This window comes from Stegostoma tigrinum, chromosome 2, assembly GCF_030684315.1.
Source record: "Stegostoma tigrinum isolate sSteTig4 chromosome 2, sSteTig4.hap1, whole genome shotgun sequence".
NCBI classification, from domain to species: Eukaryota; Metazoa; Chordata; class Chondrichthyes; order Orectolobiformes; family Stegostomatidae; genus Stegostoma; species Stegostoma tigrinum.
The window spans coordinates 21,156,861-21,176,626 of NC_081355.1; the positions used below are offsets into that span (position 1 = coordinate 21,156,861).

The following is a 19,766-nucleotide window of genomic DNA, read 5'->3' on the forward strand; positions in this document are numbered from 1 at the left end:
TCTGTGAGGCTGGGGATATTTTCCCTAGAGTGTCAGAGGCTGAGGGTTGACCTTGTAAAAGTTTGTAAGCTCATGAAGGGCACAAACAGGGTGAATAGACAAGGACTTTCTTTTCCAGGATGTGCAAGTCCAAAACTAGAGAGCATAGATTTAAGGGAAGAGGGGAAGATTTTAAAAGGACCTAAGGGGCAACTTCTTCACACACCGGGTGGTGCGTGCATGGGATAAGCTGCCAGAAGAAGTGATGGAGACTGGTAAAATTATGACATTTAAAAGGCATCTGGATGAGTTGACGAATAGAAGGGTTTAAATGGATATGGACAAGATGATGGCAAGCGGGATTACCTGTAGATTAATTTAGGATATCTGGTCGGCCCGGATGAGATGGTCTGAAGGGCCTGTTTCCGTACTTTACATCTCTGTGACTGTATTAATAACCTGACTAACAAACTCATCAGTCTTGAAAATTTCTATTCATCGATCATGCACAGCATATTGGATGGGACTGTCTATGTAGGCATGGATAGTAGATTTTTGGTCTACCTTGATCGTTTTGGGCTGTTTTCACATTTTGTAAACAAACCAACAAGAGTCGATTCAGCCCCTTGAGCCTGCTCTGCTATTTAATAAACACATTGTTGACCTGACAGTACAGTTTTACTCCCTAAAACTTTTCACTCCTTGGAAGATCAAGTATCCATCTGTTTCGAGAAATGCATTTTTACACTGTGACTTGTGACATCTAGCTGCTTTTATGAATGAAGGGATAAAGCCAGAAGCCATTAATGTTAGCACATTGGAGCATGCTGAGAAGGCCGCAGTTGAAATTTCATTGACTTTGAGAGCTGCAAGAAAGCCAGATACTGCAAATCATTAATAAAAATCAAAATCTTCAATCTGCAACTTAATATTAGTGAATGAATCGATACAGCTTAGCATTTTCAAGTCATAAAGATCTATGAACATAGAAGCAGAAGTAGACCATTCAGCCCCTCAAGTCTACACTGCCCATCTGTAAGGTTAATGCTGATCACACTTTGTGTTTCAAATTCTGCATTCCAGCTATATTTGATAACCTTTGATGCCCTTACCTAACAAGAATGTGCCACCGCTGTCTTAACATTTTTCACTGACCATGCCTCCATCGCCTCCTGAGGCAGAAAGTTCCAAAGTCACATAACCTTTAGAGAGAAAAAGAACATTTTCCTCATTTCTGATCTGAAAGGAAGACCCCTAATTTTAAATTAGTGTCCTTAGTTCTGGACTGTCTCACAATGAGAAATATAATTTCTGCATCAACCTTATCGAGACCACTTTAGTCAAGTTGCCTCTCATTCTTCCAAACTCTAGTGGAAATGAACGCAGCCTGTCTAACCCATCTCTATAAGAAAATCTGCTCATTCCAAGTGTCAATCTTCCTTAAATGTGGGGCCAAAATTGCACACAATATTTTCAGATGTGGTCTCACCAATGCCTGGTATAACTGAATCATAACCTCCCTATTTTTAAGTTCAATTTCTCTCATAATATAGGATAGCATCCCATTAGCCTGCTTGTTATGTGCTGTACCTGGATGCTAACCTTTCATGACTCATGCATTAGAACACCTAAGCCCTCTGCACCTCAGAATTTCTCGGTCATTTTCTGTTTAAATAATACTCTGCCTTTTAATTCTACCTATGAAAGTGAACAACTTCACATTTTCCCATATTATTCTTCAACTGCTTCATTTTTGCGCACTCACCCAAACTAATTATTTCCATCTGCAACACTGTTATGTCTTCCTCATATCGTACTTTCCTACCTATTTTAGTGTCATTTATGAACTTAGCTACCATGTCTTCACTGTCCTCATTCAAGAAATTGATGGCATTTATAAAAGTTTGAGGCCCTTGCGCAGACCTCTGCAGGGGTCTATTGATCACAACTTTATACATCCTCTGTTATCAGTTAGCCAGCCAATCCTCCACCCATTTGTTACTCCCGCCACCATCAGCTTTCATTTTCTTCAATAACCTTCGATGTGCCACCTTATCAACTTGCTATCTGGAAAACTAAGTAGATTACATCTTTTGGGCTTCCTCATTATCCAAACAGAATGTTACTGCTTCAAAGAACAGCAACAAATTGGTTAAACACAGTTTTCCTCTTTGATGAATCTAAGCTGAGTCTTTGCAATGACCTTGGATTGTTTGAATTGCACAGTTATAATCTTTTAAGAGATTGATCCTAGCATCTTCCTCAAGATACATTAGACTAACTGATCTATAGCTTCCTGTTGTCCCTTCTTGAATAGACAAGTTACAATTTCTGCTCCTATGGTGCTGCATAGTGACATGAGACAGAATTGGAAATTCTTACATTTTCAATTGCCTATTTTGAAAACACTGCTAATATTATTAATGAGGTTATGTGTTTAATGCTAAAAGTCAAGAAGAGAAGGAGAATAGTGTTTGGCATTTGACTGCGCTGCTACAGAGTGGAATCTTCTTGAGTTTGGGCATCAGAAATAGAATGATCTTAAGAGTAAGAGATCCCACAATGAAAGTGTAGCTGCTGAGAGAATAGAAACTTGCTCTTAAGATAGCTATTGACAAATGCAGACATTATTAATCATGAGGTGGAGAGTATTAATTTGTGAACTTACAAGGCTTTGCATTATGATAAGGCCAGAACCTATCAGGGACCATACCATGGTGAAAAGGAAGAAAGGTTTCAATCGTGCCAGCAAAAACATCAAGATGTAAATATTTACTGTTTTTCGCCATTTCTCCAATAAGTTGTAATAGGGATGAGTGGCCTTAGGTAACCCGATTTGACTCCCTTTATTAGTCACATCTCAGGACCCCTACATACTGTCCTAACCTAGGAAATTACTGACTCTCCACATGTGCTCCATTTCCTCTAACATAGGGTACAGAAGGAACTCTGATGTATCCTCCTCTAAATCAGAATTGGTCTCTCGCACCATGGGAGGGGCTGATCCCATACCAAGTTTTCAACACATCTTCCACAGAGAATACATAACACTGGTGCTGTCAGCGACTATTTCAGCTCTATTTATGTCTGCATTCAACAAAGCAGCAAATGTCTCATTTCGATTGTTTTTTTTCTTCTTTCGCTTCCTATCTTTTCCCGGTATACCCTTTACTCCATTCTCCAGCATCACTAGAGTTTTAGCTTGGCTTTCTTCAACATCTGCTAACTGTCCTAACATTCACCTGCTGCTCTGCCCAGAGTTGGCCCCACCAACCGTCTGGTCCCTGGAAGTTGTTGGTGTAACAATCTTGTTACGTAGCTAATTTTCACAATAGGGCAGTTCCCTCTGGAATGGTACACTATGGAGCAGTTTCCTGCTCCCACTCCATGGAGTTCTCACTGCTGCACATATCCGTGCAGCCAATGTTCCTGTCCCTTGGACCTCATTTACAGCATTATTGGTGGCTGGATGTGGAGACAAGACTCCCATGCTCTGAAGTTCCTCATTAGGGAGGGAGACACATTGATGTACTGAGTCCCACAGCCAGGTTGTTCAAGCTCCCAGTGACTCTCCTGCCTTCTGACGGAATATTTTTTCCAAATCCTGCAATTCTGTTTGGTGTGTAATTCTGCATAATTCGAGTAAACTGCAGAACCTGATGGCCATACCTTATTAATTATTAACAGATATGCTCGGGGTACATTAACATTACTGGCTTCTCCTTCCCCATCTGTCCACTTCTATTCTGAGTTGGATGAATACCACATATCCCCATCCCATTGATCGGTGTCCCAACCAACTGAAGTTAATAAAGAGCATACTTTAGCTGGATTCGCTGGGGTCCTCTTGCAGTGCAGAGGTAGAATCCCTACTCCTGGACCAGGTGGCCTGGGTTCAAATCCCATCTGCTCGAGGTGTGACATCTGTGAACAGGTTGATTAGAAATATGGGTTGATTTTTAAAAAAAGAAGTGGCTGGATTCACTTTCCAGTTTCTTGGCTCGCCCATTTTGTGTGTTTAACTGTGACCAATGTGCGGTCTATGCTAATCAGTTTCTCTTCGGCTTTATCTGCCCGTTCCTGAGTAGTCTGAGCTACCGTCACACCAGCGTAATCTTCTGCTGTGGCCAGCGACCCAGTCAATGTCCCACCCACCACCTTTCCACCTCGCACCTCCCGAGACAGCACCCGGAGCCCGGTTAGCAGAATTCACCCCATTTAGGCAACAACTTTGATTTGCTTGGGGAAGCCCACTTCCTCCAGACAGTCCCTTATGCCTGGCAGTTGTCCCTTGGGACTTAGTCCCAAATCTTTCTCCCAAAATTGCTGGGGCCCTAACTCAGCTAACCCAGTTCGCTAGCACATGAAACCATTATTTGACGACTATCTCGGGACACACAACTTTTCCTCCACTGGGACATTTCATCTTCTTTTTGAACATTTTGCTTGGACCCTACTTGCAGTGCCAAACGTAATGTAAAGCTGAAAGTTCTTAACGCGTTCTTTTAAGGTCTGATCAAAATGATTACAAAAAGACATTCCGTAAGTTTTAGAATAGTGATCACAATTCCATAAGTTTTAGAATACTGATGGGCAAAGACAAGAGTGGTCCTAGAGGAAGAGTGCTGAATTGGGGGAAGGCCAACTCTCGCAAAATTCGGCAGGAGCTGTGGAATGTGGATTGGGAGCAGCTGTTTGAGGGCAAATTCACATTTGATATGTGGGAGGCTTTTAAAGAGAGGTTGATTAGAGCGCAGGACAGACATGAACCTGTGAAAAATGAGGGATAAAAGGGCAAGATTAGGGAACCATGGATGACAGGTGAAATTGTGAAACTAGCATAGAGGAAAAAGGAAGCGTACATAAGGTCAAGGCAACTGAAAACTGAAGCCTTGGAAGAACATCGGGAAAGTAGGACCAATCTGAAACGAGGGATTAAGAGGGCTAAAAGGGGTCATGAAATATCTTTAGCAAACAGGGTTAAGGAAAATCCCAAAGCCTTTTATTTATGCATAAGGAGCAAGAGGGTAACTAGAGAAAGGGTTGGTCCACTCAAGGACAAAGGGTGGGGGAAGTTATGTGAGGAGTCAGAGAAAATAAGTGAGATTCTTAATAAGTACTTTGCGTCAGTATTCACTGAAGAGAGGGACATGATGGATGTTGAGGTTAGGGATAGATGTTTGATTACTCTCGGTCAAGTCAGCATAAGGAGGGGGGACGTGTTGGGTATTCTAAAAGGCATTAGAGTGGACAAGTCCCCAGGTCTGGATGGGATTTATCCCAGATTACTGAGGGAAGCGAGAGAGGAAATAGCAGGGGCCTTAACAGACATCTTTGCAGCATCCTTGAGCACGGGTCAGATCACAGAGGACTGGAGAATTGCTAATGTTGTCTCCTTGGTTAAGAAGGGTAGCAAGGCTAATGCAGGTAATTATCGACCGGTGAGCCTGATGTCAGTGGTAGGGAAGCTACTGGAAAGGATACTGAGGGATAGGATCTATTTACATTTGGAAGGAAATGGACTTATTAGTGATAGGGAGCATGGTTTTGTGCGGGGAAGATCATGTCTTGCCAACTTGATAGAATTATTTGAGGAAGTGACAAAGTTGATAGATGAGGGAGGGGCTGTAGATGTCATATACATGGACTTCAGTAAGCCGTTTGATAAGGTTCCCCATGGTAGGCTGATGAAGAAGGTGAAGTCGCATGGGGTTCAGGGTGTACTAGCTAGTTGAATAGAGAACTGGCTGGGCAACAGGATACAGAGAGTTGTAGTGGAAGGGAGTTTCTCAAAATGGAGAACTGTGACCAGTGGTGTCCCACAGGGATCCGTGTTGGGACCACAGTTGATTGTGACATACATAAATGATCTGGAGGAGGGTATAGATGGACTGATGAGCAAGTTTACAGCTGACACTAGGATTGGTGGAGTAGCTGATAGTGAAGGGGACTGTCGGAGAATGCAACAGAACATAGATAGATTAGAGAGTTGGGCAGAGAAATGGCAGATGGAGTTCAATCCAGGCAAACGCGAGGTGATGCATTTTGGAAGATTCAATTCAAGAGTGAACTATACGGTAAATGGAAAAGCCCTGGGGAAAATTGATGCACAGAGAGAGATCTGGGTACTCACGTCCATTGTACCCTGAAGGTGGCAATGCAGGTGGATAGAGTGGTCAAGAAGGCATACGGCATGCTTTGCTTCATCGGACAGAGTATTGAGTACAAGAGTGGGAAGGTCATGTCACAGTTGTATAGGACTTTGGGTGGACCACATTTGAAATACTGCGTGCAGTTCTGGTCGCCACATTACTAGAAGGATGTGGATGCTTTGAAGAGGGTGCAGAGGAGGTTTACCAGGAAGTTGTCTGGTATGGAGGGTGCTAGCTATGAAGAAAGGTTAAGTAGAATAGGATTATTTACATTAGAAAAACGGAGATTGACGGGGGACCTGATTGAGGCCTACAAAATCATGGGAAGTATAGACAGGGTGGATAGCAAGAAGCATTTTCCCCAGAGTGAGGGACTCAATTACTAGGGGTCACAATTTCAAAGTGAGAGGGGAAACGTTTAAGAGAGATATGTGTGGAAAGTTCTTTACGCAGAGGGTAGTGGGTGCCTGGAAAGTGCTGCCAGCGGAGGTGGTAGAGGCGGGCACGATAGCATCATTTAAGATGTATCTAGCCAGATATATGAATGGACAGGGAGCAGAGGGGTACCGATCCTTGGAAAAAAGGCGATAACAAGGTGTAGAGCTGGATGAACACAGCAGGCCAAGCAGCATCAGAGGAGCAGGAAGGCCGATGTTTTGGGCCTAGACCCTTCGCCTGCCCCATTTCTGAAGAAGAGGTTTTGAAACAAATAGGGAGCGAGGGGGAAGCAGATAGAAGATAGGTGGAGAGACGACAGACAGATCTAAGAGGTGGGGATGGACCCAATAAAGGTGAGTGTAGGAGGGGAGGTAGGGAGGAGATAGGTCAGTCCAGGGAGGACAGACAGGTCAAGGAGGTGGGATGAGGTTAGTAGCTGGGAGAAGGGGATGGGGCTTGAGGCGACAGGAGGGAATAGGTGGGGGGAAGAACAGTTTAGGGAGGCGGGGATGAGCTGGGCTGGTTTGGGATGCAGTAGTGGATGGGGAGATTTTGAAGCTTGCGAAGTCCACATTGGTACCATTGGGCTGCAGGGTTCTCAAGTGGAATATGAGTTGCTATTTCTGCAACCTTCGGGTTGCATCGTTGTGGCACTGTAGGAGGCCCAGAATGGACACATTGTCTGCAGAATGGGAGGGGGAGTTGAAGTGCTTCATGACTGGGAGGTGCTTTTGTTTAATGCTAACCAAGTGTAGATGTTCTGCAAGTGGTCCCCAAGCCTCCACTTGGTTTCCCCGATGTAGAGGAGGCCACAACGGGAACAGCAGATGCAGTATACCACATTGGCAGATGTGCAGGTGAACATCTGCTTGATGTGGAAAGTCTTCTTGCAGCCTGAGATGGGGGTGAGGGAGGAGGCGTAGGGGCAAGTGCAGCACTTCTGGCGGTTGCAGGGAAATGTGCCGGGGATGGTGGGGCGAGAGGGGAGTGTCGAGCAGACAAGGGAGTTACAGAGAGAGTGGTGACCCGGAAAGCAGGTAAGGCTAGGGAGGGAAAAATGTCTTTGGCAGTGGGGTCGGATTGCAGATTGTGGAAGTGTCGGAGGATGATGTGTTGGATCCGGAGGTTGGTGGGGTAGTATGTGAGGACGAGCGGCATTCTGTTTTGGTTGTTGTTGCGGGGAGTAGGTGTGAGGGATGAATTGCGGGAAATACGGGAGACACGGTTGAGGGCATTCTCAACCACTGAGTAGGGGGAAGTTACAATCCTTGAAAAACAAGGACATGTGAGATGTTCGGGAGTGGAATGCCTCATCCTGGGAGCAGATGCAGTGGTGACGAAGGAATTGGGAATAGGGGATAGCATTTTTTGCAGGAAGGTGGGATTGAGGAGGTGTATTCTAGGTAGCTGTGGGAGTTGGTGGGCTTGAAATAAATATCGGTTGCTATCTCCGGCAACCGGCGAGCAACCGATATCCATTTCAAGCCCACCAACTTGACACCCCTCCCCTTCTCAGTTCTAGTTTGGCCCACAAGTGGAAACATCATCTCAGCATCTACTCTGCCAATTCCCCTTAGAATCCAGTAAGTTTCAATAGTATCAACTATCATTCTTTAAAACTCCAATGGATACAGTTCCAGTCTCATCTCATATGATAACCTCTTTTATCCTAGAGAGCAGTTATCCTCTGAAGTGTTTCTAATGTTGTTATATGTTTTCTTACATAACAAGACCAAAACTCTATACAGTACTCCAGATCAGGAGTCACAAACACTGCCTGCAACAGTAGTGATACTCCCCTACTTTTATATTCCATTTCTTCTACAATGACTCATAACATTCCAGTTGTTTCCCTAACAGTTGGCTGTAACTGCGCATTAACTTATCGTGATTCATGTGTCAGCACTCTCAGGTCCCTTTATTCTGCAGAGTTTTTTTTAAATGTTTCTCCATTTAAATATTTTGCAGTTTATTTGTCCTTTATGTCAAAGTGGAAAAGTTCACATTTTCCCACATAATGCTCAATCAGCCAATTTTTTGCCAACCTACTTATCTACTATTACCATGGAAGTCTCATGGTATACTTATTGCAAGTAATGTCTAATTAAGTTTCAATCAGGTACACACTGGTAAATGATTTGTGATTGGATTCGGATGTACAAATTATATATTCCAAAAACTTTAATCAAAAATTCTAACTAGTGCCAGGAGTGCTTCCTGGTTTAATTCCTGAATGGCCTAGCTTTGGTTGTAAGATTATGCACCCTTCTTTTAGGTTCCATTCTTTTAGATGCCATTGTTTTTCTATGTCCACCCAATCAAATCCCTCATTAAATTTTAAGCTCCTCAATTGGAACACAGTTCAATCTCTTATATGTGAGGAAGTACAGGTAGCTTTACGTTACCTCATAAGTCAACCCTTTTAAGTCTGTCATCTTGTTGCACATGTGCTGGCATCCCTGCTAAAGCCAATATCTCTCTGCTGACTTCCATTGCCTTAAACTGAACGTAGAATTTGCAAATGCGGTCTATCCCATGTTTTATGCAACTGAAGCTTAACTTGTATTTCAACTTCCTTAAAATAAAGGCCAGTGTTTCATTCTTCTTTTAGATTACTTTGTATACCTACATAATAACATTTAGTGATAGGTGTGCATGGATACCGAGATTCCTTTGACCCTCCACGTCTTGTAATCTCTTCCATGAAGAAGATATCCCAACTGTGTGGTGAAAAGTGGACAGTCTCCAAGTTTTTACTACTGAGACTAGCATTTCATAAGTCCACGTTTAGGTTAGCTAATGCTGCATGAAAAAATGTTGAAGGAATACAAATATTAGTCAATGATGGCAACAGTACTTAAGGTAAAACAGAAGTTGGAATAATGGGAGAACTTTGACATCACTTTTTCAAGGTCACTGAGTTTAGTTAGAAGTAGTTACGAACTTTACTGCACCATTTAAAAACAAAATTTAACTGGGTAAAACTTTGAGTTATATTGGAAGGCTAAACCTCAAAATTAAAAGCTAAAGTTGTTGTATTTCATTGATTTCTAACTGCTTGCATATTGGGAGAGCTCAACAGCGTACCTCTGGAGAAGTATTGACATTAATTTGAGTTATTGTCTTCAACTGTTTGCCCCCGAGTTCTAGATATTCAGAGGAGTAATGACAATTAAAAATAATACCTGAAGAATTGTCAGCTGTTTGGCTGGTTGATGTCTGCTAGTTGCTGATTTGTAACTTTTCTCGGTCTTATAGTGAATATAAATTAATTCCTCAACATCCAGTGGGATATTTTTCCAAATCTGTATGATTAGGATAACAGATATTGGTTATTTGAGACACCAAAAGTATGTTATTTGCACTGTTCAATGTTCTAAGAATTGTGTGAGGACTTGAATAGTACATCCTTTTGAGGAGCAGGGTATCACTGATAATAACTTTGCATTTCTGTTTTAAATGGCATACATGTGAATATGATGATGGTGAATACTGATGGTTTCCTTCTCATCGCACATGTTAGTTACGGATCAACAACAAATCCATATACTTCTGGTTTAACTACTGCTTTCCTGAAAAAGGTGTGTTACGTGACCTGCCTCCAGTCACCCAACAGAATTTGGATCTCTAAGGAGCATTTAAGATTTATCTCCAGAATCACTTCTACTTAAAAAAACTAATTGAGGTATATTTTAATGTTGTTGCTCTAGCGGTGGGCTTGTTGAATTCATTGCCACGGAGTGCAGTGGAGGCCGGGACGTTAGATGCCTTCAAGGCAGAGATTGATAAATTCTTGATCTCACAAGGGATCAAGGGCTACGGGGAGAGTGCAGGGAAGTGGTGTTGAAATGCCCATCAGCCATGGTTTAAATGGCGGAGTGGACTCAATGGGCCAATGGCCTTACTTCCACTCCTCTGTCTTATGGTCTTATGGTCTTAAAAACTGCAAGCGCAAGACCTTTGAATGAATGCTTCAGCTTAAGTTGACATTCTTTTAATGTCCAAGAGTCCAGTTAATGGATTTCAAGTTTGGATAATTCAGTCTTGACTGACTACTAGACACTGAATCATAGAGTTATAGATTCATAGAGTCATAAGCATGGAAACAGACATTTTAATCCAAAAAGTCCACGCTGACAACAATTCCAAACTAAACTAATCCACCTGCCTGCCCTTGGCTCATATGCCTCCAAACATTTCTTTTTGTGTGCTTATCTAAATGCTTTAAACACTATAAATGTACCTGCATCACTTCCTCTGGAAGTTCATTCCATACCCTAACCACTTCCTGTGTAAAAACATTTACTCCTTAAGTCGTTTTTAAATCTTTCTCTTTGCACCTTAAAAATATGCCCCGTAGACTTTAAATCTCCACCCTAGGGAAAAGACACTTGCCTTTTGCCTTATCTATACACGACATGCTTTTATAAACCTCTAAAGTCACCCCTCAACCTCCTAAGCCCCAGCCTATTCAGCATCTCCTTATACTCAAACCCTCCAGTGGCAACATCCTGGTAAATTTCTTCCAAACCTTCTTCAGCTTAATAGTATCTTTCCTATAGAATATCCTTCCTATTGTGTAGAAAATTAGTACTTTAATCTGGGGCACTGACTGACTGTGAACCAGTGCGGGGGAATCCTGTACCACACTAAACTTAATGAATCTTTTTGGTGAGGGTCTACATTTGAACTCTGAATCTCAAGATCTTTAAAGAATTAAGATTCCTTCAAGGCAAGAAAATTTTAAAATAGTGATAATTAAAAGTTATAAATAAACATTGAAATTATTTCCCCTGCATTACTGATTTCCTTTCTTTTAAGGCTGTTCCATTGTTAGTGTTGACTTCACATTGATTAGTAAATGTTTTTGCTACAGACAAAGAAAGCTCCAACATGTTGAAAAATATTGGAGTTATTTTAACTAATTTAAACACGTTACATTATGAGGCCTTGTTCCAGACACAAAGCCTGCATCCTGAGAGTTCTTTAAACTAAGGGCTGATCTAACTGACTATTGAATCGTAAATGGAGGGAAATATTTACTCTGGTGGCAAATGTAGAATAAGGTGGTGGAATGCCAAATTGGAATGAATCTGCTTAGTGATCATGTCAGGAATCAATTTTTACTCAAATGGTAGTAGATATTTGGAAGTCTCTTCCTGAAATGCTACTGAGACTGCGAGGCACTGAAAATTGTAACTCCAACTGATTGATACACTTTTCAACCAATGTGACATATATATCATAAGGTGAATAGATGAAGTTAGAATATGGATCAGCCATGTTCTAATCAAATAGCAATTCAGACACAGGGCGGGCCCCTTATTTGTATGGCAAACATCCAACTCAACCTGTTTTATCACTTCACTTGAGTAAAAATGAGCAACTTTAAATGTTGCCATCATTGATTCCTCTGCAATATGTTTCTGCTTTGCTGAATGAGACTTGTTGTCTTGAGTATTTGAGTTCAGAAGTAAGGATGTCTTACAGCAGCTATTCACAGGCTTGGTGAGATCACACCTGAGAGTATTGTTGCAGTTTTGGTCACCCTATTTAAGAAAGGATATACTTTCTGGAGAGGGAGTACAATAAAGTTTCACGGGCATCTCTGCCAGGGATGGCAGGACAGCCCTGCGAGGAGATATTGGTTCAACAGGGGCTGTGTTTACTAGAAGGGATCTGATTGAAATGTTTAACATTCTAACAGATGGACAGACTAGATGCAGGGAATATGTTTTCCCTCCATGGAGTGTCTAGAACTATGAGGCATAGTCTCAGCATATGCAATAGGCCATTTAGGATTGAGATGAGGGAAGGTTTCTTCATTAGAAGGGTAGTGAATCTGTAGAACCCTCTGCCATAGAAGACTGTAGAGGACAAGTCACTGAAAATATTCAAGAGGGAGATTTCTTTTCATATTTTAAAGGCATCAAGGGATATGGGGAGAAAGCGGGAACATGGCAATGAGATAGAGGATTAGCCATGATCATATTGAGTGGCAAAGCAGGCTCAAAGAGTCAAATGACCTATTCTTGCTCCCAGTTTCAATGTTGCAAAGAGCACCAAGGTAAGTTATACTACAGTATAGTATTTGAGCAATTATGTAATATAAACACAGCCATAACCCTGGAATACAGAAATAATACCAGAAAATGTTGGAAGTGCTTGGTAGGTCAGGTAGCATATGAAGAGAAGAAGTTAGTGTTGTAAGTTAATGAATTTTTAAAAATTAGAACTGGAAAAACATAGAAATTTAATAGTTTATAAGTTAAAGTATCGGCATGAAATGCATTGCAATGCTTGACTGTGTTAAAGGGTCTAGATAAATGTAAATTTTTGTTCTTGAATTTTTTTATTTTTAACAGTGATAACCAGATTCAACCTTATAAAGAGCATCTGAAGTTAATGATGTACAAACGGCTTGAGGACCTGCAGAAGTTATGTGCACAACTCAATCTAACAGGTATGTTTTCTGAGAGTTTATTCATGTTAAATTAAGAATATGTTGGAATACACTGGATTCTTTGCATCTAGTGTGAATTCAGACCAAAAACACTCTTGGAAAGCGTAAAATGCATCATTCGCAGTTTTCAAATGTATTTGGTGTTCACCTTTAACCTGTAAATGGGCAAACTCCCCACATCACTGGTTTTTGGAAATCACCATTGCATGCAGGCCATTCACCAGTTTGCTGAAGATAGTTGTTGAACTCTGAGATCATGAATTAAAATGTTTGATTCCATCAGACTTCTGTGCATCATTGTTTATCATATGATGGCTCTTCTTTGCTTCTGCATCTTTGCTAAGTTGAACTGTGCTCAGCATTATGGCAGAACAGCTATTGCTTAAGTATCATTGTAATGCAGTGAGGATATTGGACCCTCCCCATGGGGACAAAGTCTATTTGCCATTGATTCAGTACTACGTAATAGGTGTGACAAAAGTCTGCTTTTGTGTAACCAGCAAACAACATGACTTTACACTATTAGCTGCTTCGATCAGTTACATTTACATTCTACACTTGGTATTATGTTCAGCTCCAGACTTTATTTTGAATACCATAAGGTCCTCAGTCATCTAAATGTGTCCCTGGTCAGACTACTGAATGCAGCTTAGAGTATAATATTCTCTATAATTAAAAGTTTTTTTTAGCGTCAATCCAAATCTTGTGTTACACACTGCAATCTTCAAGTATGTATGGATGTTAGTGTTGCCATGCTACATCTTGCCTTTTGTTTATTTCAACAAACCAAACAGCCAATCATCAAAAAATATAAGACATTTCCCCCCCGCCTTGGAGGTGGTACGAGAGGTGATTAGAAGGAGAAATAATAGGGAAGGTTGGCCCTTGTGTGGTACTGGCCCCCTCGCTAACTACCCTCGCCAGTTAACTGTCTTCCCAGTGGGTGAGAAATGTGGTTAGTTTTCTGACTGGGAAACCAGGGTTAACTGCCTCGTTAGGGACAGGCTTTTGGGGGCAATTGAGGCATAGATGGGAGGACAAAGGGCTGGTCCCTGAAAGCCACACTCGCTGTCCTGGACTCTGACCCCTTCCAACTCCCACCCTGCGAGAAGACTGTAAAGAAATGCTTGAATTTTCATCGCTGACTCATCACTCATCCCACCCCAGCCAACAAACCACCCCCCCCCCCCCCCCCCCCCATGCCAAGGAGTACATCTCAACCATGACTGTTATGGTCCAGAAGCCACTGGCCTTTAAGTGTTGAGGCTTGTAATTCTCCAGGAAACCCCACCCAAACTCTGCCTGTCAGCTCCTAATGAGTTTTTCAGTGGCCAATAGATTAGATTTTATCAGTGATGTCAATGGTGTGTTATTTGCCAGTAAGATGCTCACTTCCAATGAGATAATCATGCTAGATGCATAATACTGTTAATTTTTAGAGTGATTTAGTCACTGTGTCTCTGCTGACATTTAAAATGCAATGGTTGAAAAAAAATTACCTTAGTGCCATGTCCTGTTGTAAACTTACTGCCACATTTTTGTACATGAAAAGACACAATTTAAAATATGATATTTTGTTTTATTTTCAATGTTCTCATACTGGTTCTCTAGCTCCAAACAGATAGCTGTCATGTAAACATGGAAATTATAAATCAAAGTATCATAATTGCTTGGGAAACAAAATACAGATTAGTAAAATAAACAGATACTGTCTCTTATTGCCAAGTTTTAATACTATAAATCTGTAATAATTAATTTCAAGATACCATTTAAAACGGATGCAAATGTTGGCATAGAATAAGCTCTCACAAGAATGCAACACTAAATATTTGTTTAAATAATTTGCAATCGGCAAACTGTCTGAAGAACAAAAGCAAAATCATCTAGATGATGTAAAACTGAATTTAAGAACAGATTTTATGTTACAAGCTTATTGCTGGAATTATTCAGCAGAGTTATTCAGCATCTGTAGAGAGAGAAACAAAGTTAACATTTCAAGTTGATAATGACTTTTTCAGAATTGAAGAAAGGGAGGTATGTGATGGGTTTAAACTGTTGAAAACTGGAGGTGCATAAGGTTGGAGGTCAAAATAGCAGGCCTGGGATAGAATAGAGGGCAGGAAAGATGAACTGATGAAGGTGTCATGGAAGGAGCATAACTTCGGTTGTAATTAAGATATAAAGCACTTGTCCAGAGTCAGTGTGAGTGTCCACCTTGCTATCATACTCTATCCTCAGCTTGCTGCAGTGTTCAAATGATGCCTCTTGTATTTGTCGATCTTCTACTGGAATCATCTAGAATGTCTTGGGTGGATCCACTGCCACCAATTATTCTTGCTGATATCATTCTAAGGTACTAATACCATGTGCAGAAAGATGCCCACATGAGCTGTGGCAGTGGATTGGCTGAAGCTTGATGAGCAATAAATGTGTTTGTTACTTTTGGATAGAGCTGTTTATTAATCTGCCACTCATGTTCAGTCTGGACAGATACTTTGGGGTGAGGATGGGTGTTGATAGCCGGTTTTATATTTAAATTAATTTTTATTTTGATTGGCGGGAATGGTCGACATTTGTAATGAAATTGTTAAAATTAATCTATTAAACCCATGTTGTACTATGTCCTACAGATAATGCACATCAGCAATCAGGTGACCAACCCAGAAGGCCTAGTACTTCAAGAGGCCAAAGGTCAAACCGGCAGCATTCACAAGACAGAAGGCATGGGAATTACCAGGGTTTTTCAGTATTTAAGCCCACTGACGGCCCTGTCAGCTCCAGACAGCAGTCTTCTGAATGGCCTGAAACTAGCAGTGGCACTCAGCCTGGGAGAGAGCCAAGGAAATTTGGAAATCACTACCGCCAGGCAAGTGGTCAGAAAGAAACTTCTGGAGCAAGTGCTGAAGGAAAGTCGAGAGGTGAGCATGGAGCAGACTTGTTAACATGAGAAGGGGAGATTTTAATTTTCTTTTTACAAGTATCACTTTAGTTTTGTCGGCATTCACCTGAGAGAGCAGGCAGGCTTCAGTTTCATGTCTCATCTGAAGGGCAGCAGTTCTTATAGGACAGCACTCCCTGAGTCCCACCCTAGAGCGCACCAAACGTTGCACTGAAGTCTTCAGATTAGGACTTGAACTCCAAGGTTTCTGACTTAGAAGTGAAAGTGCTACTTCTTGTGATAAGGCTGGTGCGGCAGCACTATAATCTATAGCTCAGGTTACCCATTACAGGACATTTTAGAGGCAACATTACCCTGGCTGTAACCAGGAATTATATTAATGAACAGACTTGGAAATTAGAGATTTAAAACATGACTTGATGGAAGCCTTTTGAAAGACTACCAGGAAGTAGTAAGACAATAAATGAGGTGTTGAATTTAAAATTACTATAAAATGAGTTGCAGAAAACAATTGTTTGTTCAGATAGTGTCAAATATATTTGCAGTAAGGTGTTCCTTTATAAAACTTTACTTAAACAGAGACTCTAAATTTTCTGACTCCATTTGCTGGATAATCAATGATGGGCAATTTTCTTGGAGGCCCTAAATAATAAATATCATTCAAGAAAGTGGGGGAGAATTCTGGAAACATCTTTCTGTCCTCGCTTGGCAATGTTTTACATGTCTGCTTTTGCACAAAGAATCATTATGGTGTGGAAACAGGCTATCCTGTCCAGCAAATTCTCACCAACTCTCTGAAGAGCATCCTGCCCACACCCACCCCCTTACCTGTTCTCTCTACACACTGTTAGCAATTTAGCATGGCCAATCCACCTACCTTGCACATCTTTGGACTGTGCGAAGAAACCGGAACATCCAGAGGAAACCCACACAGACATGGGGAGAAGATGCAGACTGCACAGAAACAGTGGCCCAAGGGAGGAATTGAACCCTAGTCCCTGGCACTGAGACAGAAGCGCTAACCACTGAGCCACTGTACTGCTGCATTGATTGGTGGAGTAACTTGGTACCTCAGCCCTTAATTTTGACATTCTGAGACCAAATTTAGCAACTTTTCAGGGTCTCAATGGAAAGTAGTTAACTCAATCCCTTCAATCTTTTCAGTAACTGTGGCTTACTCCCCCAATATATCCATTGTCTGCTTGAGCATTGTGGAAAGGAATGGGTTAGGCAACTGTGTGAAATAAACATGATTTACTTCCTGGTTGGTTGTGAATAACAAAGGTTCTCTACCAGCCTCCTCCTGCCACACGATACTGCCATCAACCTTCAGAATCCATGGTGAACCCCTGGACAGCATGGATCATTTCCCATACCTTGAGAACCTCCTCTCAGTGTGAGCTGACATTGACAACAAAATCCAGTATTCACTCCAATGTGCTAGTGCAGCAGTCGGATGCCTGAAGAACAGAGCATTCAAAGTCTAGGACCTCGAATGCAGCACCCTACCAGCAAGCTTATGTTCTACAGAGCAGCCATGGTCTCCACCCTCCTGCATACGTCAGAAAAAGGAGCATGTACATTATACATCTCAAATTCCTGGAGAGTTATCACTAGTGCTGCCTTTGCAAAATTCTGTATGCTACAATACATTGGCTTTAAAAAATGTATTTTGTCTTGGTCTTCTTTATGAAGAGAGGTTGAGACAGAGGTACCAAGTGGTCTGCTTCAAGCCAATGAAGTAAATAGCTTGTGAGGCCTTGGGTTATTTTCTAAAGTTGGACAATAGAAGCAACCTGAAGTGGTGGGGTCAAGCTCCCTAAGAACCAGGATATTTAGTTTAGTTTTCAGTAGCAGTTGCTGGAATCTTGAAGTTGGATGTGGAAGCTCTTATTCGTTTCTCTGTTATAGCTATAACCTAGGATTCACTTCCGGCTGCTAGACTTACATGTGAGACAGTCTATGTTACTAACTTTGCCTTTGCCAACAGTCTGCTTATGGAATTTTACTATATATCGGCCAATGAGTAGTTGATTATTTTGTTAAATATATCAATAGAGTTACAGTTAAGTCAGTTCTTCTATTTTTACTTTCTCTGTATTTTATACCACATGAATAAAGTGTGTTTTGCTTCTAGCCTGGTAGTTTGACCAATTGAATTGCACCTGGAATGCAATGCCTGGGACTGGCACTGGGACATATCAAAAAAAAGTTAGTCTGGGCTATTTTCTTTACATGTTTTGAGAGGCTTGGTCTGGTCCATAAAAATGTAAATCCACTAACAGGGAAGGTGTACCAACATGAACCGCCTCTACCAGGCCAATATCCCCAGTATTGAGGCACTGGTCATACATAGCAAAGTCTTTGACAAAGTTTCACATAGTAGACTAATTCGTAAAGTTAGGTCACATGGGATGCAGGGTGAGCTTACCAATTGGATACATAAATGGCTTAATGGCAGGAGACAGAGAGTGGTGGTGAAGGGTTGCATTTCAGACCGGAGGCCTGTCACCAGCAGTGTTTCACAGAGATCGATTCTGTGTCCCCTTTTATTTGTCATTTATATAAATGACTTGGGGATGAAAATATACTAACCGTGATTAGTAAGTTTGTGGATGACGCTGGCATTGTCGACAGTGAAGAAAGCTTTCTAAGATTACAAAGTGATCTTAATGAAATGGACCAATAGGCTGAAAAATGGGGCAGATGGAGTTCAATCTGGATAAATGTGAGATATTGCTCGTTGGCACAACAAACAAGGGTAGGGCTTATACAGTTAAAGGTAGGGCCTTGTGTAGTGTTGTAGAACAGAGGGGCCGAGGGGTTTAGGTACATAATTCTTTAAAGTTCATGTCACATATAGACAAGGTGGTTAAAAAGGCATTTGGCAGACCTGCCTTCATTGCTCAGTCTTTTGCGTATAGGAGTTGGGAAGTCATATTGAGGTTGTACAGGACATTGGTGAGCCCTCTTCTGAAATATTGTCTTCAGTTCTGGTTACCTTGTTGTTGGAAGTATATTGTTAATCTGGAGAAGGTTCAAAAGAGATTTACCAGGACATTGCTATTGGTATTGAAGGTTTGAGTTACAAAAAATGGCTGGACAGGCTGGCGCATTTTTCACTGGAGTGTAGGTAGTTGAGAAGGTGACCTGACGGAAGTTTATGAAATCATGAGGGCCATAGATAGAGTTAATGATAGTTGTCTTTTCCCTAGGATGAGAGATTTCAAGACTAGGGGGCACACTTCCAAGTTGAGAGGAGAGATATTTAAAGAAGACGAAAGGCACATTTTTTAGACAGATATGATCATGGTTCATGTCTTGAATGGACTTCCTGAGGAAGTGGTGGATGTGGTACAATTACAACATTTGAAAGACATTCGGATAAGCACATGAATAGGGAAGGTTTGGACATATTTGGGATAGGAACAGGCAGGTGGGACTAGTTTTCTTTGAGAATATGGTCAGAATGGACTGAACAAAGAACAAAGAAAATAACAGCACAGGAACAGGCCCTTCAGCCCTCCAAGCCTGCACCAATCGAGATCCTCTGTCTAAACCTGTCATCTGTTTTCTAAGGGTCTGTATCCCTTTGCTCCCTGTCCATCCATGTACCTGTCCAGACACTATTGTGTCTGCATCTACCAACTCCACTGGCAACACGTTCCAGGCACCCACCACCCTATGCGTAAAGAACTTCCCATGCATATCTTCCCTAAACTTTCCTCCTCTCACTTTGAACTCATGACCCCTAGTAATTGAGTCCCCCACTCTGGGGAAAAAGCTTCTTGCTATCCACCCTGTCTATACCCCTCATGATTTTGTAGACCTCAAT

The 19,766-nt window shown here is 41.6% G+C and overlaps 1 protein-coding gene across 1 annotated transcript in view; it reads left to right on the forward strand.

Moving 5' to 3' along the window:
* LOC125465597 (NFX1-type zinc finger-containing protein 1-like) overlaps positions 1-19,766 on the forward strand; it is a 63,015-nt gene that overhangs the window by 333 nt on the left and 42,916 nt on the right. The window contains 2 exon segments of the mRNA XM_059652771.1: positions 12,935-13,032; positions 15,663-15,950. Coding sequence (XP_059508754.1) covers positions 12,975-13,032; positions 15,663-15,950 — 346 coding nt within the window. The 5' untranslated portion in view covers positions 12,935-12,974.